General features: G+C 42.0%; 1 protein-coding gene across 2 annotated transcripts in view; it reads left to right on the top strand.

Annotated features, from left to right (window-relative positions):
• LOC139577545 (leptin receptor-like) overlaps positions 1-25,795 on the top strand; it is an 86,880-nt gene that overhangs the window by 47,539 nt on the left and 13,546 nt on the right. Inside the window, exons 7-11 of one of the 2 annotated variants that reach the window (XM_071404594.1) lie at positions 1,437-1,594; positions 1,809-1,953; positions 14,259-14,534; positions 20,204-20,300; positions 22,568-22,791. In XM_071404594.1, coding sequence (XP_071260695.1) covers positions 1,437-1,594; positions 1,809-1,953; positions 14,259-14,534; positions 20,204-20,300; positions 22,568-22,791 — 900 coding nt within the window. The remainder of the gene's footprint in view (positions 1-1,436; positions 1,595-1,808; positions 1,954-14,258; positions 14,535-20,203; positions 20,301-22,567; positions 22,792-25,795) is intronic. The other variant, XM_071404595.1, reaches the window with a different exon arrangement.

The following is a 25,795-nucleotide window of genomic DNA, read 5'->3' as shown; positions in this document are numbered from 1 at the left end:
TTATTTCATCCATTTGGATTAAATGGATTAAAAAGCATTTGGAAATTTTGGAAAAACAGCCAAACATAGTGCAATGAACAGAGAAGAGCGGACTCGTTTTTTTGTAGTTTTTCGGAACATTTTCTCAAAACGTTCAAAAATGACCAGTGGTGCCCCCCATAGGCAGAACCCGGGTGGGGGGTGCTCACTACCCAGAATAAGGCTGTAATGTAACAAAATGTGGAAAAAGTCAAGGGGTCTGAATACTGCCACTGTATGTTTCTGCTGATTTCATTATCTGACTGCCCTGTATGAAGCCTCTGGGAGTCTATAACCAATACAGTTATCAGGGACAATCAATGTGTCTCCAATGGCTGTTACATTACTGTATGTGCCTGAGGCCATTGTTGACGCTGCGTTATAGAGATATTTGATCAGTGTAGGAGCAATGTTCCCTCTAAGCTGCACGTGTGTGCGGGCGTGCAGCTCCCTGGGACTGCCACGCAGAAGAAATATCAGCGTGCTCAGAGAGGTACGAGATTGAACTTCACTAAATGGGAGTTTTCCCATTTAGTTAACACTATCAACATTTCCCTTTGCTGTGGGAATTGTGATCGAATCAAAGCAATATTAGCCACTTCCAACGCAACATACCGAAAACAAAATTAACTATGCAAGACTTATTATGAAAAACTAACTATACAAGACATTTTGTTGTCGGCAGAACGCATCGGAGTAGGATTCTATTGCATTGACATGCAGGACTCTACACAGACCTATGCGCCATAACCAATAAGAACTGCAGTAGGCCTATATGCAAATAGACCATTGGCATATATGGATCTGTGCCATTCACTTTGAACTGGACTGTGTTTACAGTATCAGCGTTCGTGAGTAGTTGCGCTTGTTTTGAGATAAAAATGAAAGCTACATGTAGCAACGTGTACACATTTGTACATTTGTTCATATCCTTTTCTTGTTAGTGGGTTATTAGCCCAGTTATAGATAATTTGTAGTCTGCAATGGGGGAGTGATTGTTTCCTACAAGAGCACAAAACGGTACATTTCTAGACATCTTTGAAAAGCCAGTCAGGTAAAGATTTTTGTCTTAAAGAGGCAGTGTTGTATTTTGAGAGAGGCTTGAACAAGCTAAGTAGCTAATAGGCAGAGGGTAGCACTACATAACCACTGTTAAAACTAACTTAAAGCTGGTACAGCCTCAGTGTTCACAGTAAACACGCACCGGAAGTTGCACAGACTTTCCACAATGTTCAAGTTCGCGCTCAGCAGACAAGAAATTTGCTCAGTGATGGAAACAGTTAGAGGGAACAATGTGTAGGCGTATTGGATGGCATTACGATGATGATGTTACATAGTTTGGAGGATGGTGATCTGGCTAACAATCACAAATGATGATTTATCTAGTATGTATTGCTTGTGGTGTGTGTGTTATACAGATAAACCAAGCCCACCAGTGAACCTAACACACACCCAGACCGCAGAGGGAGAGCTAGTTCTGAGCTGGAGCAACCCACAGCCCCATGCCAGCCCTGTCCCACTGAGCTATGAGGTCCGATACATTACCTCCCACAACACCTCTGACCCCAACTGGAAGGTAAGGACACACTGGCCTCAGAGCAAACACAATATCTAAGTACAGGTCTTACAACAAATACAGACAAACATCAGTTATCAGAGAACAAGAGCAAACACGTTAAGTGAGATTCTTAAGACCACTCATATTTTATCAGTCATATTCTCAGTCATCACAATGGCATTGTGTATTTGTGTCCAATTCTGCATCTTAACATCTTATTCCTCTTGCTCAGCATGTGGAGGTGACTGGAGACCAGTGGCTGTCTCTGACTGGATTGAGGGCAGGTCTGCACTACATTGTACAGATCCACTCTCACCACCCTGCTCTGCCCCACCTGTGGAGTGACTGGAGCCAGCCACACCACATCTACCTGGAAGGTGAGACCTCTGCCGGCACAGAAACACCCTAAACATAGAGTTAACTTATAATTGTACATTTGAGTAATTTATCAGACGCTCTTATCCATAGCTTCTTACAGGAGCAATTAGGGTTAAGTGCCTAGTTCAAGGGCACATCGACAGATGTTTCACTGAGTCAGCTTGGGATTCAAACCAGCAACCTTTCAGTTATTGGCCTAACGCTCTTAACAGCTAGGCTACCTGCCGCCATACTCCACTCATACTCCACTCACATCTACCTGCAGAGTAACACCTCTGCCATGCTCTACTTAGGTACAATAAACATACAGATATTCAGATATATTTCCTTCACATACAGTATACTACACAGTAAGACCTCTGGCTGTACAGCAATGTACACATATGCTTAGCTTTACTGTTTGCTTTAACCTTTTCACATGTATCAACAAATGGGTGTGATTATTCTACAGTGATCCTTGCAGCGTACGCTCAAACCGGTGTGATTAGAAAGCTTATTTAGAACGTCCAGTTTCGATTGACGCAACAGTCAGCTTTTAAGCTGGCCACTCTGTTTTTTCACAGAAACGTTTTGCACAAGTACAGTCCTTACAAAGTTATGTCCTGAATGTGACCAGTTTTGGGGGGGATGCAATGTTCAGACATTCACAGAAGTAGCGACAGAATACACAATCATCCAAACCTGGAAAATATAGGCTAAATTAGTCTTAGCGCTAACTGAGGAAAGATTGGCATAACACAAGCGGTCATATTTAGATAACTCTCGGCTGTCAGAAACCACAATATGAATAAGCTATTAGCAATTACTATTTATAATTCATCACATCACAGGTGAGCTCACCATTGATCGAAATAATTGAGTAAAACACTTTCTTGAAATCGAAAGTAATCCAACGATGGGTAGTTTGTGCGTGCCGCCATGTTTGTTTTTTTGTGTCACCCAAAGATAATAAGAGGAGACAAGATGAGTTTGGTCTGTTTGCAGTATGCATGTTGAAGGGGGTGTGTCGTCTACGATCATTCACTTCCCTTCATTCACCTCTGGAAATGTACCTTTCACCTCATTATAACATCTTTGACTGACAGACGTTTACGTGACATCCAGAATGCATTGTATAATGTCAACAAACATGGCACCACACATAGCTGGCAAATAGCTTAGCATTAGCTCATTATAATCAGTACAACCTTCCAAAAAATATTTTACACACATCATAGGTGTCCATTACAATCTATGCAATAATTGGAATGCATTACTTGTCATCAGTACTTGAAAACATGTGAATAGAACTGTAAATACATTATGCTCTATACATACAAAATATACATACATACAGTATGGTACAGTAGAAACGACAACACAATACAAAAAATAAGGCACTTACTTTGATAGGAACGCACACATGTCCAAAGTTATTATTTGTAAGGAAAACATGAAGGAAGGAAATGCGAGCGCCAGACAGAAAATGTTTCAATTTTTGCAAGCCTGTACAAATGTCTGCATACTTGATCTGCGGAAACATTGATGAAGTGCTTGGGCTCTCCTTGAAGAGAGTTTGTCCGGCTCAGTAAAGCATCAAACATAAATTGTGCGCAACACTGAAATGGGCTACTTCTATGTGAATTAATGAGGAGGTGGAACACACCTCAATTCAAAGTGTTAGAAAATAAAACATGTAAAAAATGATTTGAAATTGACAAGTTGGAACATAGCTTATAGATAATTATCAATCAGAGCGTGTTAACTGTCCTGTTGCGCAAACAATCACATTTTGGAACAGTGAGTGCATTCTGACATTATGTGCATAAAACAACTCGCGCCGTTAGAGATATTTGGAACTCACATCTGAAAAGGTTAACAAAACATCTACAGTAACTTAGAAAGGGGTTAATGGCAAGCAGAAACAACCTTTCCCCAGTTCCAGATCATCTAACTGGGCTGTAGGCAGTGCACATCTAGGGTTGGCTTTCCCACTGTCTTTTGTCCTGGGTTAAGTATTGAGCATGACACTTAGGTGTATGAAAGAGGTTGTTTTCAATGGACAGCTACTACCTGCACTCAAGTCTATTTTCCTCTCTCTACTGCTCCCATTCATCTACAGAAGCCTGATTGAATGTTTCTGAAATTGACGCAGTAGGAGTGAGAGAGTCTGCAGGCGAGCTACTCTGGCACAAACGCATCAGCACTTGTGTCACATCTCCTAGATGGTAGCAAGTTGCTTGTTATTCCAGTAAGCTAAAAGCGTGCTTCCCAAAAGGGGACCTATTCTGTACATAGTGCATTACTTTTGATCAAAAGTAGTGCACTTTATAGGGAATAGGGTGCTATTTGTTCCAGTAAACCCACTGGGCACACACCGATTGAATCAACGTTGTTTCCACGTCATGTCAATAAAATTACGTTGAACCGATGTGGAATAGACGTTCAATTGATGTCTGTGCCCTGTGGGAACTAAAACAACAGAATTAGCTTCTTCGTTCTTCAAAGTTTTGTTATTCTAGTGATACAGTGGCATTTGTTTTAGAGAGAGTCGTGGAGGACAAATGTCTCATCAATTGTGATGTGTGTGTGTGGTGTGGTGTGGTGCGTTGTGTGTGATTCAACTACTGACCTCTATTATCTCCAAGGGGAGATAGGGTGCAAAAACCTGAACACCAAAACAAACCAATTAAACTTGCTCATCTGCTTATGTTATGTAGGAAGCAGAGTTGAGAGGTTAAAGGTCAGAGGTTATCTCCAGGGTCAGTGGCTGTTCACCCATGATTGAAAGAAAATAATAAGCTTTTTCCCTAGCACACTTTAAGAGGAGACTTTTTAATGAAGTCATAAATCATCTGTGGTTGACAGATTGTGTGGGCACAAACACACCTAGCTATTATAGTATTGAGACTGGGATAGGTCTGTACCTGCTGCGTACTGTACTGTTAGTGACGATGGATGATTCATAGATATGCATTGCATTTCCATGCACTCAATATAGGGGGACTGGTCTAAGGCGCAGCGGTCTAAGGCACTGTATCGCAGTGCTAGAGGAGTCACTACAGACCTGAGTTCGATCCCGGCCGTGATCGGGAGTCCTTTAGGGCGGCGCACAATTGGCCCAGCGTCATCCGGGTTAGGGGAGGGTTTGGCCGGAGTAGGCCCTCATTGTAAATAAGAATTTGTTCTTAACTGACTTGCCTAGTTAAATTAAATATACACTGGGTTACTAAGCAAACAGATTTGGAAACGCTGGATGTTTGAACTGTGAAGTTACCGCATGAAATGTCAAATATGAGGACAGGATCAGAATGGAGCAGGGTGGAGAAGAGGGAGCCAGATGGATTATATTGTTGGAATCGGCTGAACTTTGAGATATTAAATACATGACAGAGACAAAGCCTTGCATAGAAAGAGTTTGTAAAAAGCCAGAAGGCTTTGGAATGTGTTTGATGGAGGAGAGGAGAGCGATGTGTTGATATAGGGAAAACAGATGGATATCTGTGAGTCAGGAGGTGAGAGGTGAGGTCAGTTCCCCTTAAAGGGAGTGATCAGGGTTGGTATCTGGTTACCTTCTTTCCTGTGGAGCCATAAACTGTAAGGAGGAGGAGTGTCTTAAGTAGGATGCATATAAACTGTGATGTCTGAAATGTTTTGCTGTCTGATTTCAGCTGTACAGAACCTTTGGGAAGAATAAACTTGGTTAAAGCTTCTCTAGTGTCCGTGAGTCATTTACTCTGAAAAATAAGAACCCAACAATATTAAGATAATATTAGTTAATGAATATGAAGGGGACATTATTTAGTTCTTTGTCAAAGAGCTGATTTGCATTTTAGTGTAGTGTAGTTAATCTCCCTTTCTCTCCTCTCTCTCTCTCTCTCTCTCTCTCTCTCTCTCTCTCTCTCTCTCTCTCTCTCTCTCTCTCTCTCTCGCTCTCGCTCTCTCGCTCTCGCTCTCTCTCTCGCTCTACCCCCAAGCCAGAAGACTGCTAAACCAGACTAAATAGCTAATCAAATGGCTACCCGCTGCTGCTACTGTCTATTACCTATCTTATTGCTTAGTCACTTTAGCCCTACCTACGTATATGTACATAGCTACCTCAATTACATTGTACCCTTGCACATCAACGCGGTACTGGTACTCCCTGTACACAGAGTTTACAAAACATTAAGAGCTCTTTCCATGACATAGACTGACCTGGTGAATCCAGGTGAAAGCTATGATCCCTTATTGATGTCACTTATTAAATCCACTTCAATAAGTGTAGATGAAGGGGAGAGACAGGTTAAAGAAGGACTTTTAAGCCTTGAGACAATTGAGACATGGATTGTGTATGTACAGTGCATTCGGAAAGTATTCAGACCCCTTGACTTTTTCCACATTTTGTTACGTTACAGCCTTAATCTAAAATGTATTAACTTGTTTTTTCCCCTTCTCAATTTACACACAATACCCCATAATGACAAAGCAAAAACAGGTTTTTAGACATTTTTCCAAATTTCCAAAAAATAAACAACTGAAATATCACATTTACATATATATTCAGACTCTTTACTCAGTACTTTGTTGAAGCACCTTTGACAGCGATTACAGCCTTGAGTCTTCTTGGATATGACGTTACAAGCTTGGCACACCTGTATTTGGGGAGTTTCTCCCATTCTTCTCTGCAGTTCCTCTCAAGCTCTGTAAGGTTGGATGGGGAGCGTTGCTGCACAGCTCTTTTCAGGTCTCTCCAGAGATGTTCGATTGGGTTCTGGGATCTGGCTGGGCTACTCAAGGACATTCAGAGACTTGTCCTGAAGCCTTTCCTACGTCGTCTTGGCTGTGTGCTTAGGGTTGTTGTCCTGTTGGAAAGTGAACCTCAAATCAAATCAAATCAAATTTTATTTGTCACATACACATGGTTAGCAGATGTTAATGCGAGTGTAGCGAAATGCTTGTGCTTCTAGTTCCGACAATGCAGTAATAACCAACAAGTAATCTAACCTAACAATTCCACAACTACTACCTTATACACACAAGTGTAAAGGGATAAAGAATATGTACATAGAGATATATGAATGAGTGATGGTACAGAACGGCATAGGCAAGATGCAGTAGATGGTATAGAGTACAGTATATACATATGAGATGAGTAATGTAGGGTATGTAAACAAAGTGGCATAGTTTAAAGTGGCTAGTGATACATGTATTACATAAAGATGGCAAGATGCAGTAGATGATATAGAGTACAGTATATACATATACATATGAGATGAGTAATGTAGGGTATGTAAACATTATATTAAGTGGCATTGTTTAAAGTGGCTAGTGGTACATTTTTACATAATTTCCATCAATTCCCATTATTAAAGTGGCTGGAGTTGAGTCAGTATGTTGGCAGCGGCCGCTAAATGTTAGTGGTGGCTGTTTAACAGTCTGATGGCCTTGAGATAGAAGCTGTTTTTCAGTCTCTCGGTCCCTGCTTTGATGCACCTGTACTGACCTCACCTTCTGGATGATAGCGGGGTGAACAGGCAGTGGCTTGGGTGGTTGTTGTCCTTGATGATCTTTATGGCCTTCCTGTGACATCGGGTGGTGTAGGTGTCCTGGAGGGCAGGTAGTTTGCCCCCGGTGATGCGTTGTGTAGACCTCACTACCCTCTGGAGAGCCTTGCGGTTGTGGGCGGAGCAGTTGCCGTACCAGGCGGTGATACAGCCCGACAGGATGCTCTCGATTGTGCATCTGTAGAAGTTTGTGAGTGCTTTTGGTGACAAGCCGAATTTCTTCAGCCTCCTGAGGTTGAAGAGGCGCTGCTGCGCCTTCTTCACAACGCTGTCTGTGTGGGTGGACCAATTCAGTTTGTCCGTGATGTGTACACCAAGGAACTTAAAACTTTCCACCTTCTCCACTACTGACCCGTCGATGTGGATAGGGGGGTGCTCCCTCTGCTGTTTCCTGAAGTCCACAATCATCTCCTTTGTTTTGTTGACGTTGAGTGTGAGGTTATTTTCCTGACACCACACTCCGAGGGCCCTCACCTCCTCCCTGTAGGCCGTCTCGTCGTTGTTGGTAATCAAGCCTACCACTGTAGTGTCATCCGCAAACTTGATGATTGAGTTGGAGGCGTGCATGGCCACGCAGTCGTGGGTGAACAGGGAGTACAGGAGAGGGCTCAGAACGCACCCTTGTGGGGCCCCAGTGTTGAGGATCAGCGGGGTGGAGATGTTGTTACCTACCCTCACCACCTGGGGATGGCCCGTCAGGAAGTCCAGGACCCAGTTGCACAGGGCGGGGTCGAGACCCAGGGTCTCGAGCTTGATGACGAGTTTGGAGGGTACTATGGTGTTAAATGCTGAGCTGTAGTCGATGAACAGCATTCTCACATAGGTATTCCTCTTGTCCAGATGGGTTAGGGCAGTGTGCAGTGTGGTTGCGATTGCGTCGTCTGTGGACCTATTGGGTCGGTAAGCAAATTGGAGTGGGTCTAGGGTGTCCGGTAGGGTGGAGGGGATATGGTCCTTGACTAGTCTCTCAAAGCACTTCATGATGACGGAAGTGAGTGCTACGGGGCGGTAGTCGTTTAGCTCAGTTACCTTAGCTTTCTTGGGAACAGGAACAATGGTGGCCCTCTTGAAGCATGTGGGAACAGCAGACTGGGATAAGGATTGATTGAATATGTCCGTAAACACACCAGCCAGCTGGTCTGCGCATGCTCTGAGGACGCGGCTGGGAATGCCGTCTGGGCCTGCAGCCTTGCGAGGGTTAACACGTTTAAATGTTTTACTCACCTCGGCTGCAGTGAAGGAGAGCCCGCAGGTTTTGGTAGCGGGCCGTGTCAGTGGCACTGTATTGTCCTCAAAGCGAGCAAAAAAGTTATTTAGCCTGTCTGGGAGCAAGACATCCTGGTCCGCGACGGGGCTGGTTTTCTTTTTGTAATCCGTGATTGACTGTAGACCCTGCCACATACCTCTTGTGTCTGAGCTGTTGAATTGCGACTCTATTTTGTCTCTGTACTGGGACTTAGCTTGTTTGATTGCCTTGCGGAGAGAAAAGCTACACTGTTTGTATTCGGTCATGTTTCCGGTCACCTTGCCCTGGTTAAAAGCAGTGGTTCGCGCTTTCAGTTTCACGCGAATGCTGCCGTCAATCCACGGTTTCTGGTTTGGGAATGTTTTAATCGTTGCTGTGGGTACGACATCGTCAATGCACTTCCTAATGAACTCGCTCACCGAATCAGCATATTCGTCAATGTTGTTGTTGGACGCAATGCGGAACATATTCCAATCCGCGTGATCGAAGCAGTCTTGAAGCGTGGAATCAGATTGGTCGGACCAGCGTTGAACAGACCTGAGCAAGGGAGCTTGTTGTTTTAGTTTCTGTTTGTAGGCTGGAAGCAACAAAATGGAGTCGTGGTCAGCTTTTCCGAAAGGAGGGCGGGGGAGGACCTTATATGCGTCGCGGAACCTTCGCCCTAGTCTGAGGTCCTGAGCCCTCTGGAGCAGGTTTTCATCAAGGATCTCTCTGTACTTTGCTCTGTTCATCTTTCCCTCGATCCTGGCTAGTTCATGCCTCTGAAAAACATCCCCACAGCAGGTTTGGTGCCAGGTTTCCTCCAGATGTGACGCTTGGCATTCAGGCCAAAGAGTTCAATCTTGGTTTCATCAGACCAGATAAACTTGTTTCCCATTATCAGATTCCTTTAGGTGCCTTTTGGCAAACTCCAAGCGGGCTGTCATGTGGTTTTAATGAGGAGTTGCTTCCATCTGGCCACTCTACCATAAAGGCCTGATTGATGGAGTGCTGCAGAGATGGTTGTCCTTCTGGAAGGTTCTCCCATCTCCACAGAGGAACTGTGTCAGGGTGACCATCGGGTTCTTGGTCACCTCCCTGACCGAGGCCCTTCTCCCCTGATTGCTCAATTTGTCCAGGTGGCCAGCTCTAGGAAGAGTCTTGGTGGTTCCAAACTTCTTCCATTTAAGAATGATGGAGGCCACTGTGTTCTTGGGGACATTCAATGCTGCAGAAATGTTTTGGTTGCCTTCCCCAGATCTGTGCCTCGACACAATCCTGTCTTGGAGCTCTACAGACAACTCCTTTTACTTCATGGCTGGGTTTTTGCTCTGACATGCACTGTCAACTGTGGGACCTTATATAGACAGGTGTGTGCCTTTCCAAATCATGTCCAATCAATTGAATTTACCACAGGTAGACTCCAATCAAGTTGCATAAACATCTCAAGGATGATCAATGGAAACAGGATGCACCTGAACTCAATTTCTCAATTTCTAGTCTCATAGCAAAGAGTCTGAATAGTTATGTAAAGAAGGTCTATAAAAAAATATATATACATTTGTAAAATGGTGTAAAAAACTGTTTTTCCTTTGTCATTATAGGGTATTGTGTGTAGATTGATCAGGGAAAATATTATTTAATCAAGTTAGAATAAGGCTGTAATGTGGAAAAAGTAAAGGGGTCTGAACACCTTCCAACTGGTGCAGGTCTACAATTTTGTTTCTGGTGTCCTTTGACAGCTCTTTGGTCTTGGCCATAGTGGAGTTTGGAGTGTGACTGTTTGAGGTTGTGGACAGGTGTCTTTTATACTGATAACAAGTTCAAACAGGTACCATTAATACAGGCAACGAGTGGAGGACAGAGGAGCCTCTTAAAGAAGAAGTTACAGGTCTGTGAGAGCCAGAAATCTTGCTTGTTTGTAGGTGACCAAATACTTATTTTCCACCATAATTTGCAAATAAATTCATTAAAAATCCTACAATGTGATTTTCTGGATTTTTTTTATTCATTTTGTCTGTCATAGTTGAAGTGTACCTATGATGAAAATTACAGGCCTCTCTCATCTTTTTAAGTGGGAGAACTTGCACAATTGGTGGCTGACTAAATACTTTTTTGCCCCACTGTATGTGTGCTGTCGTGTCTTTGGCATCATTAAAACTGAAGACTTATTTATCAAATAACTCTCTGTAAGTATTATTACGCGATTAAACTGATTAATCATGTAACTGTAATTAACTAGGAAGTCGGGGCACCAAGGAAAATATTCAGATTACAAAGTTATAATTTTCCTAATATAACTTTCTGATATTTTAATATCTGCTCAATTAGTCTTCGAATTAATGAATTATTTTTTACCTCACGTAAGTCTCATTCCAAACGTCGTAAATTGTTGGTTATCTGCACGAACCCAGTCTTCACTGTGAGTCATCCATACATCAATTGTCTTAAAATCATTTACAAACTAAGTAATTCACAGAAATGCATCACACAAACAAAAAAATTTGATATGTTTACAAAGAAATGATAGGGGGATGTGCCCTAGTGGGCTAAACCGGTATGGCGGCTTGTTAGACAGAGTGATAATTATAACAATTGAAATGCTAATCTTTTGCACATGAACGCTCACTCATTCGGGAACAATTGCAATCAATATATATACACTGCTCAAAAAAATAAAGGGAACACTTAAACAACACAATGTAACTCCAAGTCAATCACACTCACAAATCAAACTGTCCACTTAGGAAGCAACACTGATTGACAATAAATTTCACATGCTGTTGTGCAAATGGAATAGACAAAAGGTGGAAATTATAGGCAATTAGCAAGACACCTCCAATAAAGGAGTGGTTCTGCAGGTGGTGACCACAGACCACTTCTCAGTTCCTATGCTTCCTGGCTGATGTTTTGGTCACTTTTGAATGCTGGCGGTGCTTTCACTCTAGTGGTAGCATGAGACGGAGTCTACAACCCACACAAGTGGCTCAGGTAGTGCAGCTCATCCAGGATGGCACATCAATGCGAGGTGTGGCAAGAAGGTTTGCTGTGTCTGTCAGCGTCGTGTCCAGAGCATGGAGGCGCTACCAGGAGACAGGCCAGTACATCAGGAGACGTGGAGGGCAACAACCCAGCAGCAGGACCGCTACCTCCGCCTTTGTGCAAGGAGGAGCACTGCCAGAGCCCTGCAAAATGACCTCCAGCAGGCCACAAATGTGCATGTGTCTGCTCAAACAGTCAGAAACAGACTCCATGAGGGTGGTATGAGGGCCCGACGTCCACAGGTGGGGGTTGTGCTTACAGCCCAACACCGTGCAGGACGTTTGGCATTTGCCAGAGAACACCAAGATTGGCAAATTCGCCACTGGCGCCCTGTGCTCTTCACAGATGAAAGCAGGTTCACACTGAGCACATGTGACAGTCTGGAGACGCCGTGGAGAACGTTCTGCTGCCTGCAACATCCTCCAGCATGACCAGTTTGGCGGTGGGTCAGTCATGGTGTGGGGTGGCATTTCTTTTGAGGGCCGCACAGCCCTCCATGGGCTCGCCAGAGGTAGCCTGACTGCCATTAGGTACCGAGATGAGATCCTCAGACCCCTTGTGAGACCATATGCTGGTGCGGTTGGCCCTGGGTTCCTCCTAATGCAAGACAATGCTAGACCTCATGTGGCTGGAGTGTGTCAGCAGTTCCTGCAAGAGGAAGGCATTGATGCTATGGACTGGCCCGCCCGTTCCCCAGACCTCAGGAGACCATCCGCCACCTCATCAGGAGCATGCCCAGGCGTTGTAGGGAGGTCATACAGGCACGTGGAGGCCACACACATTTACATTACATTTACATTTAAGTCATTTAGCAGACGCTCTTATCCAGAGCGACTTACAAGTTGGTGCATTCACCTTATGATATCCAGTGGAACAACCACTTTACAATAGTGCATCTAACTCTTTTAAGGGGGGGGGGGGGGTTAGAAGGATTACTTTATCCTATCCTAGGTATTCCTTAAAGAGGTGGGGTTTCAGGTGTTTCCGGAAGGTGGTGATTGACTCCGCTGACCTGGCGTCGTGGCCAGGTCAGACCACACACTACTGAGCCTCATTTTGACTTGTTTTAAGGACATTACATCAAAGTTGGATCAACCTGTAGTGTGGTTTTCCACTTTAATTTTGAGTGTGACTCCAAATCCAGACCTCCATGGGTTGATAAATTTGATTTCCATTGATAATTTTTGTGTGATTTTGTTGTCAGCACATTCAACTATGTAAAGAAAAAAGTATTTAATAAGAATATTTCATTCATTCAGATCTAGGATGTGTTATTTTAGTGTTCCCTTTATTTTTTTGAGCAGTGTATTTACGCTCAGTGTGTCGTCGGGATCTCTGTTGAAAAGTTTGTTTCTGTTGGAGAGTTTGTCCGCTCTCTCTCTCTGTCGTGGTTAGAATGGATAGTTCAGAGTGACATTCATTCATGTCGTTATCGGATAGATGTTTCGGCGGTTGTCGGTCTTCGCGTTCAATGATACCGGATTCTTAGCTGCAGACTAGTAATTAATATCAAAGACTCGTTCTTATTCTGTCGGTATCGATAGTCTGAGTTTAACCACGTGGTATGGTTAAAAGATTCAGCCATCTCCTCAAACCTTAGGTTTATGGTCTCCTCTCAAACCTTGGCCCTCTCGTTATCGAGGTAAGCTGGTCTGGTGATAGAAAACCCGGGTGGGGGTTTTATTCGGAAGAGCAGAAAAGGGCCTGTCCCAGGACGCAAGACCATAACTGTGCTCATGTGCGGTCCTCTGATTTAGTTCAACTCCAAAGGGAATTGGAGTTTCCTTCATTAAACAGTCCAAAATCACATTACACAACTTCAAATTAGAAGCCACGTGTTGAAGCCATGTTATTTTTACTCATTGTTATCCACTGTGTATTTATTCCCTTTGTCACCATTTCATTTTTAAAATCTTTAATTCTGCGTTGTTGGAAGGACCTGTAAGGAAGCATTTCACCTGTTGTTTATGAAGCATGTGACAAATAAAATGTAATTCTATTCCTCATCCACTCTTTTATTACCGAGGTCCCATTTGCTCTGAGTATGACTATTACATTCAGCTAGTCACCCAGGCTATGGCCCCTTAGCTGTCAGTCAATATATTATGTCTGCTATTCATCCATGTACCATGGATGTACCATGGATGAATAGCAAATCATTTCAACTGGAAGGAAGTTTGTGACCATATTCCAGAAGCAGTTTTGCATCTGTTCTTTCAGACTATGTCTGGAGGTTGGGTACTGCTACATGAAATTGAGTTCCTCGGGTTATTTAAAAAATACATCTTTGACATAGATTTTCTTCTTACCGTGGTCCTTTAACTCACAGAAAGAAAAGAAAATGGCATGTTGCCATGGTAACTAATTAGGTTGCTGCATGAAACAACAAATTTAGACAACTCAGTCAGGGTATCAAATCAATCACGATGCTCTCGCAGAAAAATACTTCAACTCTCAACTGTCAGTCAGGTGATCTTGCTTTTCTGACTGAATTCCCTTTGCTTGGCTTCAGATGTGACATATCTCCCTGAGAGAGTGGTGGCCAGCCTTGGAGACAGTGTGACTGTGTACTGCGTGTTCAACGACCGCAGGGTGAACGCCAGTACTGCAGTCTGGTTTCTGAACCTTGACCGCCTTCCACAGAGCCAGTACACTGCTGTCAACGACCGTGTCAGTAAGATAACGGTTCAACCGTCTGAGCAGAAACTGTACGACATCCTGCGTTGCTGCCAGCCTTCAGGGGAGAAGTATAGCTGTAACTACCGCTACGCAACGATATACATTAAAGGTGAGCTGGTATAGATGGATGGGTGGATGGTGTCGTGGTAATTTCCTGTATTACTCAATAAAGAGAGAGAGAGAGCCAACCACACACAAGTCAGAGTTAAATTATATATTCCATCTTTAATATATATATACAAGCTTCACCAAAGCCCTTTAATGACTCTCAGATCAATTCAGTGTCTATAAATGAATTCTCTGAGAGTCCTTACAAAACAATTCTTAGTTTCATTTATAGCCAAGATACACCCCTCTCAACTTACAAAGAATCCTTTACCCGAAAGAGGAGTATCCTATCGCTAGACAGCATCAGCTACAAATCATCGTTCAGTTTGATCTCCCAAGACAAGGTTTAAATCTCATGCTTGATACTTCACTGTCTACCAAAACATTACCTCATCCAATGGCATATATCAATTGTCATTTCTAGATACTCCCAAACCTGGACAAACTCAAAATCAGACAGTGAGCCCCTTAGGTCAAATACTAGGTCAAGATAAGGGCAACCTCAGAGGGGACATACAATGGTTCCAAACACGGCCAAACTCCTTCCCCTTATGAGAAAAGTAGGGAGTGACTGGCGTACAGACATTGTATGAGATAACTAACTGGTTCCCCAATTAATAACTCCATCCCATGGTTTAGGAATAGTTACAAACAACGTTCCCATAAGAAACCAACGTTCCACTCTGTCCTCCTCCCCTTCTGATATTCTACTTAGTACCACATGGTTTAACAGATACATTGACTTATGAAGACAAGCCTGACCTCTCCCCTCTCTGGCTCCAAGTTACCAGTCCCTAGCTCAGAAGATTCTAATGACAAGTATCTCACAAGCATATGATGAAAATAACATCTTATCTATCTATGTTACTTAGCTAAATCTGATTCTGCCACGACATTCCCCTCTCAAGGGACATTGTCCCTTCTCTAGAATCAGAACATTAACTATACACATTTATCTAACAGTAGTTGCAGAGTATATTCATTAAAAAAATATTTTCAATATTTAAAAGAAAAATAAAGAATCAAATCCCTTCATTGTCAAGTACCTTAGCTTATATGTAAGCTTTCTCCCTTCTGAAACTACGTTTACAACCTTTATTCTACAAGACAGACTTGCACAGGTTTAATCACACAGAATAATTCATTGTTGAGAAAAATAAAAACCATAACATAGAAATGTTCCCTTAGTTACATGAGAACCAGTATCTAAACACATAACATATCATCATAACATATAGAACAGTCTTCCCTCTCAGTCCTTATGCTCAGAATAGAAAATAGGTCAGGGAAATCATTCATATTCCAAATCATAGCTTCAACCCAACTAAATATCCAACCAAAATTTAGAATGACATTCCTCACTGATTCAAATTGGTCTTATCACTCAAAGTAAAAACTCAATTTAACACACATCAATATTGGCAGAATTCACATTCATATTAACATTCAGTATAATTATCCCATAATTATACTATTAATTTTTTTAATCATGATTATAATACAGATCAGTATTTTAATGCATTCTTAATCTAAATTACTATAATCTTACGTGGTGTAGACCTCTACAATCAACCCGATACCCCAAAAGTCTAAAACAATTTATTGGCACAGTTGACCAACCCCCTCCTTCAGGCACTGATTCTTCTGGCGTCCTTTTCGTTCTTCTTCAGATAACTTTACAGTTCAAAGTGGATGGCCCATGATAATGTCCCAATTTCAATGTCTCACCTTTACCACTCATTATGTCTTGTCCATTCGTCAACCAATATACCAGCAACATAAGAAAAGTTTAGAACAGATCTCTCTCCATGCCCACTGTGACTCCTCTCACACTCCTGAGAGAAACATCATGAGAAAAGCAGTTGATAGCTTAGATCGGATACTGTACACCAATATCTGGCTTGGTTCCTTTCATCCGGTAAAAGTGGTCCAGACAGGGCCTTTTTTCAACGCCTTTGTCACTCTTCTTCAGCCAGTTAGAGGGGGTTTTGAGGTACACACACTGTTCGGTCCAATTATCTCTTCCATACCTCTTATCGTAAGATTAAAACCAGACTTTACCACTTTCTCTTCTCCTTCCACTTATCACTTATCCAAGACTTTAACAATAACACATACCGCTAAATTCATAACATATGTCAGTCAATTCATAAGACTGAAAAACATTTCGGTGGCCATTTCTCTATCGCCATTATCTCTCCGCTATTATTTATAATTACTTTAATTTAGGCAACAGACACCGTCTTGCATCGAAATTCGCTTCTATTTTGAATTAATTAGTCTATCAATTTAACTTTAACAATCTATTAAAAACTTAAATTTATCCCTTCTTCCAATTTGAACCAAACAAGCTTTAAAAATGTTCAGTTTATATCTTATACAAACACTAGCAACCGCATCTCTCCATGCAAAACATACAAATAGTTGAATTACAATCAAAAACTCTGATTTTAAGACAGAGCGTTTGCCGGGAAACGAACTCGGATCTCCAGTTCAGAAGGCAGCTATTTTAACCACTGAACCACCAATGCTATATGAATGACTAAGACTCTCAGCAATATAAACCTACTTTACAATTGTCTGTATTCGTAAAATCAAGACACTTCCCAGAAAAATTACCCTAAATAAAGGTCCAAGCGTTATTCCAGCTATGATTCTCCCATGCCAAATTAATAGATTAGCAGTCAAAGAATAAAATCGACATTTATAGACTAAGAAACAGATCTTGCGCATTTTAATAAAAAAGTAGATTGTTTACTCAGGCAACGTTACTTTACTACATCACATTAATCACGCAATGATAATTAGTTTGATGGAAACCTTAGGCTTTGTACGACATTATAAATTACGTAGAGATTCCATTTTAATTCGCTCTATTTTATTGAAAACCGTTTATTTAATAAAAACCCACAACTCCTATCATACTGGGAGGAAAAAACAAAACATTTTCATACCTGAAGGGCAGTTTTATTTCAAATGTTGTACCCAGACGGAGATAATCCAATAAGCGTTTTATAGTTCCATCGTTAGGGTAAAATAACCAAAAGTGGACACTCTAATCAGTTTCTAAAACTCAATTGCCCAGATTATTTAGACTAGTTTAATAGTGCTTAAAACCTTATCTTTATCAAATTATCCATTAAAGATACCAACTCAAAACCCTCCGTACGTCTACGAATGGGTGGTTTAAATTGTATCAAATTTTAGTCTCAGCATTACTTTATCAAATCTCTAGTAATCAATTATACACACATACAATTTCAAATATTCACAGAACCCATATAAAACGTAATAAATGCTTAGGTACTCACATATAACTTTAAAGATCCACATAGGATTGGTCAGATGTTCACACAGAACTGGTCCAATGTTCACACAGAACTGGTCCAATGTTCACACAGAACATAATTAAAAGGTTACCCACACAGAGTCAACCTAACCCGCTCACACAGAACGGTATACAAATATTACCTAGTGATATAAACAAAATACTCACACAGAGTAACCCAGGGCATACCTGGCTAGCACATTTAAAATAATTGGAATTCACCACTTCTGAGGGTCACTTAGACAGTCACACAGACACACAGAATGAGGTCCTTCTCCCAATAGGGCTTCACCAAGTACCATGTTTCACACAGAACACACAGTCACCCTGGCCCCTCACCCCCACAGACTGCACCAATCCCCACTGTGATCAATTCAGTGTCGGAATGGATCTAGTCGCCCGCAACCGAACAATAGCAGAGTATTCTTTGAGTCTGCAAACTTTCAGATTACTCTCCTCTGACTCGGCCCTGTTTACGCCTCCAAGGTACCCTCTCTTTCAAAGGAATACACTCAGAGCCCACGTAACAGAGGCTTATCTAAAAACTCGACTTCAAGTGTGTGTGGGTCGCTCACCTCTTTCTCAAAAAAAACTCAGTTCGAGATGTGGTATCCACTCGGCTCGCTGCCTCTCAGATCAAAGGTTGGTCCATCTGCTTCGTTCCCGAAGTGTGGTTTCCCTAAGATCCCAAGTTTGAGGGATCCCTCGTGCACGATTTATTTACCTAGATCATCAGGAACGGTCACCGAGTGAAGATTCACATCCTGTTCGTGACGCCAAATGTCGTGGTAATTTCCTGTATTACTCAATAAAGAGAGAGAGAGAGCCAACCACACACAAGTCAGAGTTAAATTATATATTCCATCTTTAATATATATATACAAGCTTCACCAAAGCCCTTTAATGACTCTCAGATCAATTCAGTGTCTATAAATGAATTCTCTGAGAGTCCTTACAAAACAATTCTTAGTTTCATTTATAGCCAAGATACACCCCTCTCAACTTACAAAGAATCCTTTACCCGAAAGAGGAGTATCCTATCGCTAGACAGCATCAGCTATAAATCATCGTTCAGTTTGATCTCCCAAGACAAGGTTTAAATCTCATGCTTGATACTTCACTGTCTACCAAAACATTACCTCATCCAATGGCATATATCAATTGTCATTTCTAGATACTCCCAAACCTGGACAAACTCAAAATCAGACAGTGAGCCCCTTAGGTCAAATACTAGGTCAAGATAAGGGCAACCTCAGAGGGGACATACAATGGTTCCAAACACGGCCAAACTCCTTCCCCCTATGAGAAAGGTAGGGAGTGACTGGCGTACAGACATTTTATGAGATAACTAACTGGTTCCCCAATTAATAACTCCATCCCATGGTTTAGGAATAGTTACAAACAACGTTCCCATAAGAAACCAACGTTCCACTCTGTCCTCCTCCCCTTCTGATATTCTACTTAGTACCACATGATTTAACAGATACATTGACTTATGAAGACAAGCCTGACCTCTCCCCTCTCTGGCCCCAAGTTACCAATCCCTAGCTCAGAAGATTCTAATGACAAGTATCTCACAAGCATATGATGAAAATAACATCTTATCTATCTATGTTACTTAGCTAAATCTGATTCTGCCACGACAATGGGCAGATTAAGTCCTGTAGGGTTGGGATTGGAGAATGGTTAGGTTTAGACTTCAGGAAAAGGATGGGTCATGGGATTAAGGGATCAACAGTAATATACAGTGTGTATATATATATATATATATATATATATATATATATATATATATATATATATATATATATATATATATATATATACAGTACCAGTCAAAAGTTTGGACACACCTACTCAAGGGTTTTTCTTTATTTTTATATAATTTCACCATTGTAGAATAATAGTGAAGACATCAACACTGTGAAATAACACATATGGAATCATGTAATAACCAAAAAGGTGTTTAACAAATCAAAATAGATGTAATATATTAGATTCTTCAAGTAGCCACCATTTGCCTTGATGACAGCTTTACACACTCTTGGCATTCTCTCAACCAGCTTCATGATGTAGACACCTGGAATGCAGGTGTTCCTTGTTAAAAGATCATTTGTGGAATGTCTTTCCTTCTTAATGCGTTTGAGCCAATCAGTTGTGTTGTGACAAGGTAGGGGTGGTATACAGAACATAGCCCTATTTGGTAAAAGACCAAGTCTATATTCATGTGTTTGTTATGACCCCTATCTGTCTGTCAATGGGCTGTGGTCATGTTTCAAGCTCAAGGTTCATATTGATGTCAGGGTAAGGGTTTCACTCTTCTATTTGTGTCTGTGTTTCAGATCCGGTCATAGATATCAGCTGTGTAACCAATGGGGATCTGGACAGCATGACCTGTAGGTGGAACAACATCCAAACTAAAATCAACTTCCTGTCCAGGTCAATACTACTTTTACTTACAACATTGGACCACCTACACAAACACCTGTATACGTGTACATACACCAGTAAAACCTACACATATAGCTGTATACTTGTACATACACCAGTAAAATCTACACATACACTTGTATACTTGTACATACACCAGTAAAACCTACACATACATGTGTATAATTGTACATACAACAGTAAAGCCTACACATACACGTGTATATGTGTACATAGACCCATAAAACCTACACATACACTTGTATACTTGTACATACACTAGTAAAACCTACACATACACTTCTATACTTGTACATACACTAGTAGAACCTACACATACACTTGTATACTTGTACATACACTAGTAAGACTTACACATACACTTGTACTGTATAGTTACAGTGACTGTTGGTTATCTTATGAGTCCAATCAATCTATTAGAGTCTTTGAAATACAAGCCCAGCATGGAATACAGCAGAACTTTACTTTTGACTCCTGTGCAATATTGACACCTTTTCAGTGTCTCTGCTTGATGTCTCTGTGCTGTATTCCTAAGAAATATGGGACAGGAACTGGTTCAAGATCGTAGAACAATACAGAATGGATTTAGACCCCTCAAGCAAAACTCAAATGACTGTGTGTAATTATTAGTAAATTGCCACGATTACAAAACTAAGGCAATGAATGGAAGTTTAGACTTGTTGCATAACAGAGAGCTATGGCATCATAGGGCAAACATACCCATAAGGAGATAAGGCGTTTTCACCCTGAAATTCTTTGTGTGTGTGTGTTACTATCCTCGTGGGGACCAGAAGTCCTGACAAGGATAGTAAAACAATGAACATTCTGAGAGTTGGGGACATTTTGCTGATCCCCACAAGGAAAAAGGCTATTTTAGGGTTAGGGTTAGAAGTAGTGTTAGGGGTTAGGTTTAGGATTAGGGTTAGGGTTACAGCGCCGGCGCTCAACATCCTTGCCCCCATTCTGCTAAGAATCACTCAGCGCTCACAGAAAAAAAATGCCACTCCAAAAATCGCTCTATTCATTTTTTGGTTCAAAAGATAATTTAACCAACACCCCATCTTTTATTGTGACTATGTACCATTTGATTTTTTTTATTATTGTTTTTATTTTAAATTTTACCCCCTTTTCTCCCCAATTTTCGTGGTATCCAATCGCTAGTAATTACTATCTTGTCTCATCGCTACAACTCCCGTACGGGCTCGGGAGAGACGAAGGTCAAAAGCCATGCGTCCTCCGAAGCACAACCCAACCAAGCCGCACTGCTTCTTAACACAGCGTGCCTCCAACCCGGAAGCCAGCCGCACCAATGTGTCGGAGGAAACACCGTGCACCTGGCCCCCTCGGTTAGCGCGCACTGCGCCCGGCCCGCCACAGGAGTCGCTGGAGCGCGATGAGACAAGGATATCCCTACAGGCCAAACCCTCCCTAACCCGGACGACGCTAGGCCAATTGTGCGTCGCCCCACGGACCTCCCGGTCGCGGCCGGCTGCGACAGAGCCTGGGCGCGAACCCAAAGACTCTTTTGGCGCAGCTAGCGCTGCGATGCAGTGCCCTAGACCACTGCGCCACCCGGGAGGCCCTGTACCATTTGATTTTGAAGTAGGCTATCGTAAGAAGCTTCTACATTTCAGAAACGTGTCGTAGGCTATTAAACAAAGACCTACATTATGATATGCGGCCGCTGTGTTAAAAAACTAATTGGTTTTTCTGTGGCTCTGCTGCGCTCACATTTGACAGTTGATAGTCAACTTAAGCACTGTTACAAACGTAGACTCATTTTTTTTTTTTACGATAGCCTATATAGAACGTCTCCGGTGCTGCTGCATGAGCTCATTGGTGTTCTTGCCATCAATTACACAGGCTGTGTGACCTATTTCTTGATCGACTCATATCAACATCTCTGCACATTAGTGGTGGGGTAGGCTAAATAAATAAAACAGAATAGGCCTAATTAAAAGAACAATGATGAAAGGAATGAAAAATGCTGGGCAGAGCATGCCCAGAGCTGAGTGGTACCAGAGCGAAATTGGAGGGGGAAAGAAGGCCGACACTCCCCAAAAACTGTTATCCTCTCCTCGCTCTAATCGCTCTACTCCTCTCGAATCCTCTGTTTGGGGTTAAGGTTAGCGTAAGGGTTATGGTTAGGGGTTAGGGAAAATAGGATTTTGAATGGGAATCAATTGTTTGGTCCCCACATGGATAGTAAAACAAACGTGTGTGTGTGTGTGTGCGTGTCTGTTTATATTCTCCAGGGTGGCCGACCTATCCTGCGATGTAATGGAGGAGGCGGAGGATGAGGTGGGCGGGGCAGTGGGTGTGGTCAGGCAGGCGGTGTGTGTATCCAGCAGATCTAGAGAAGTGAAGAGCTGCACTCTGCAGCCAATCAGAGTGACTTCATGCTACAAGCTGTGGATGGAGGCCAAGACAGACAATGGCATGAGGTCACATCCTGTCTACATCACACCTATGGACCACGGTGAGTTAGGACATGTGCAGTATAGGAATTCCAAGTTTCAAGTTTATTCACCACGTACACAGGATGCAACAGGTGTAAAACAGTACAGTGACATTTTTACCTTGAGAGCTCTTTCCCAACAATGCAGTGATGGTAATAATATAATAAAATAAAATAACACACAAGAAGTATGATAAAGGTTGAAGAAACCTGCACTCGATGGTGCAGCTGTAAAAGTTCCTGAGGATCAGACACAAAAACAAGTCATACAGAGACCCGCTATGTTGTGGAGTCAAAAGTCAGAAATAGCGTTATAAATATTAACTTACCTTTGATGATCTTCATCAGAATGCACTCCCAGGAATCCCAGTTCTACAATAAATGTTTGTTTTGTTTGATAAAGTCCATAATTTATGTCCAAATACCTCCTTTTTGTTCGTGTTTAGTTCACAAATCCAAATTCAACAGGCGCGGGCAAGTCCAGGTGAAAGTTCAGACGAAAAGTTCAAAAAGTTATATTACAGTTCGTAGAAACATGTCAAACGATGTATAGAATCATTCTTTATGATGTTTTTATCATAAATCTCCAATAATATTCCAACCGGACAATTCCTTTGTCTTTAGAAATGAAAAGGAACAGAGCTCGCTCTCACGGCCGCGCGCATGATTTAGCTCATGGCCTTCTGCCAGACCCCTTAGTCAAACAGCTCTTATTCGCTCCCCCTTCACAGTAGAAGCCTGAAATAAGGTTCTAAAGACTGTCGACATCTAGTGGAAGCCGTAGGAAGTGCAATATGACCCCATTTACACTGTATCTTGGAAAAGCAATGAGTTGAAAAACTACAAACCTCAGATTTCCCACTTCCTGGTTGGATTTTTCTCAGGTTTTGAGAATGAGTTCTGTTATACTCAGACATCATTCAAAGAGTTTTAGAAACTTCAGAGTGTTTTCTATCCAAATCTACTAATAATATGCATATCTTAGCTTCTGGGCCTGTGTAGCAGGCAGTTTACTCTGGGCACGCTTTTCATCCGAACGTGAAAATGCTGCCCCCTATCCCAAACAGGTTAGGGGTCAAAAACAGTAATAGAATAATTTGTCCGCTTCACGTCAAAGTACATAAACCTACGGTGTAAGGAAAAAAAGAACAGCCATTATCTATCGTAATTTACGAGAAATCGTTCAATGTCCGTTTGGTGATGGTTAAAGAAATGGTAAGTTCTTTTCAAAAACGTTATAGATCCAGTTGAGGCGTATTCAGACAAATCCGTTAAGGCGGGTTTCGGAGCTCTACGTGATTTCTGTGATTTTCTGGGGAGTGACACAGTGTGAGGCTTACAGACACACAGAGCCTGCAATAGTTACCTGCGTTGGAACTATCAAAGAACCGTCAGACCTAGAGCTCTGAAACATTATATACATGTTCTAGAGCTTAAGTCGATAGTGCACTGTGAGTTATGTGGCTCTAGAAGGTTCTCAGGCCGAGGCATGACTTCCATTCATTTTGAACATCGTGAAAATGACGACATTTAGAAAAGTCCCAGAATCACAAGACTATGTGCATTGAAACCGCCTCGGCCAATAGAGACGGACCCTAAGGTTTCTGTCCGGTAGCTCTTTCAGGGACCCCATACCAACGTTCTGAAAAAGTGCATTTTCAGCACTAAGGTTGCTGCTCGGGCTCCAAAATGACATATCAGAATGGGATTCTGGGTTGGGATTCTGGGTTGCCTCAGCTAGGCCTACACATAATGTCAGAACTGGACTTGCTGCTAGAACGTAACTACGTGTTTAAAGTTTTTTTAATGGTTTTAACAGAAGACGCTGTGAATTTTTGGCCTGCTCTGAAATATGTGATAGTTGGCTTCTAAACGAGTTGGACGAAGTGGGTTTGGTGTCAGTATGTATCAGTTTGGTCTCAGAATGATATCTTATTGACTGATTGACGCTGACTTGATGGCTGTATAATATATTGGCATTGTAGATTTCATATTGCAAATGAACAGCGTACATTTCCAATGTGTTTAATGAGGGATATACCATCACCAAATGGACAGGCTGAAATCAACACCACGAGTGATGGAGAGGAACCACTATCACTGCTCGTCCATCCCGAGTTCAACGAGCCAGTCAATTGGGCATTTCTGCAGTATATTAGACCATGTCCAATTTGTGATGGTAAATGCCCATTGTAAGACATTGCAAATGGACAGTGTACATTTCCAATGTATTTAATGAGGGATTTACCATCACCAAATGGACATGCTGAAATCAACACTAACGAGCGATGGAGAGGAACAACTATCACTGCTCGACCATCCCGAGTTCAACGGGCCAGTCAATTGGGCATTTCTGCAGTATATTAGAGCATGTCCAATTCGTGATGGTAAATGCACATTGTAAGACATTTTAAATGGACAGCCGTGCACCTGGTAATCTGAACGGGTTGCCAGGAGCAATTTAATTGTTTTCATTTTAATGCCTTTAGGGGGGTGCAAGGGGTCCATGGCCGGGTAGGGCACCCGGGCCCATCCAATAGGGGGCGCCCCTGGTCATTTTGGAAATTGTTCCAAAATCTTTAAAAAAAAACGAAAGTCCCACTTCTCTCTCACTGCACCAACGAGCGATGGAGAGGAAACATTATCACTGCTTTAATTTAATGGGGGATTTTCTATCACCAAATGTACAGGCTGAATCAACGAGAAATTCTTACTTCCTATGACTTCCTATGATCAAACATGACAAATAGACCTTCTAGGCTGGATCAGGGCTTAACATAGTGATATATATCACTTAAATGCCATTTGGACATTTATTATGCCATTTGGACATGTTTCACTGACTTTTGGGTTCGGAAGCCGACTTCCTATGATCATATATGGCAAATGGACATAACATCCTGATTTGGTACTTTCAATACTTATGTATGGCATTTGGACATTTCTTATGCCATTTGGACTTGATTCACTGACTTTTGGGTTCGGAAGCCAACTTCCTATGATCATAATGGCAAATGGACATAAC

This window comes from Salvelinus alpinus, chromosome 6 (assembly GCF_045679555.1).
Source record: "Salvelinus alpinus chromosome 6, SLU_Salpinus.1, whole genome shotgun sequence".
NCBI lineage: Eukaryota > Metazoa > Chordata > Actinopteri > Salmoniformes > Salmonidae > Salvelinus > Salvelinus alpinus.
Note: the sequence above shows the minus strand (reverse complement) of the source record. Positions and strands in the feature narration are given on the sequence as shown.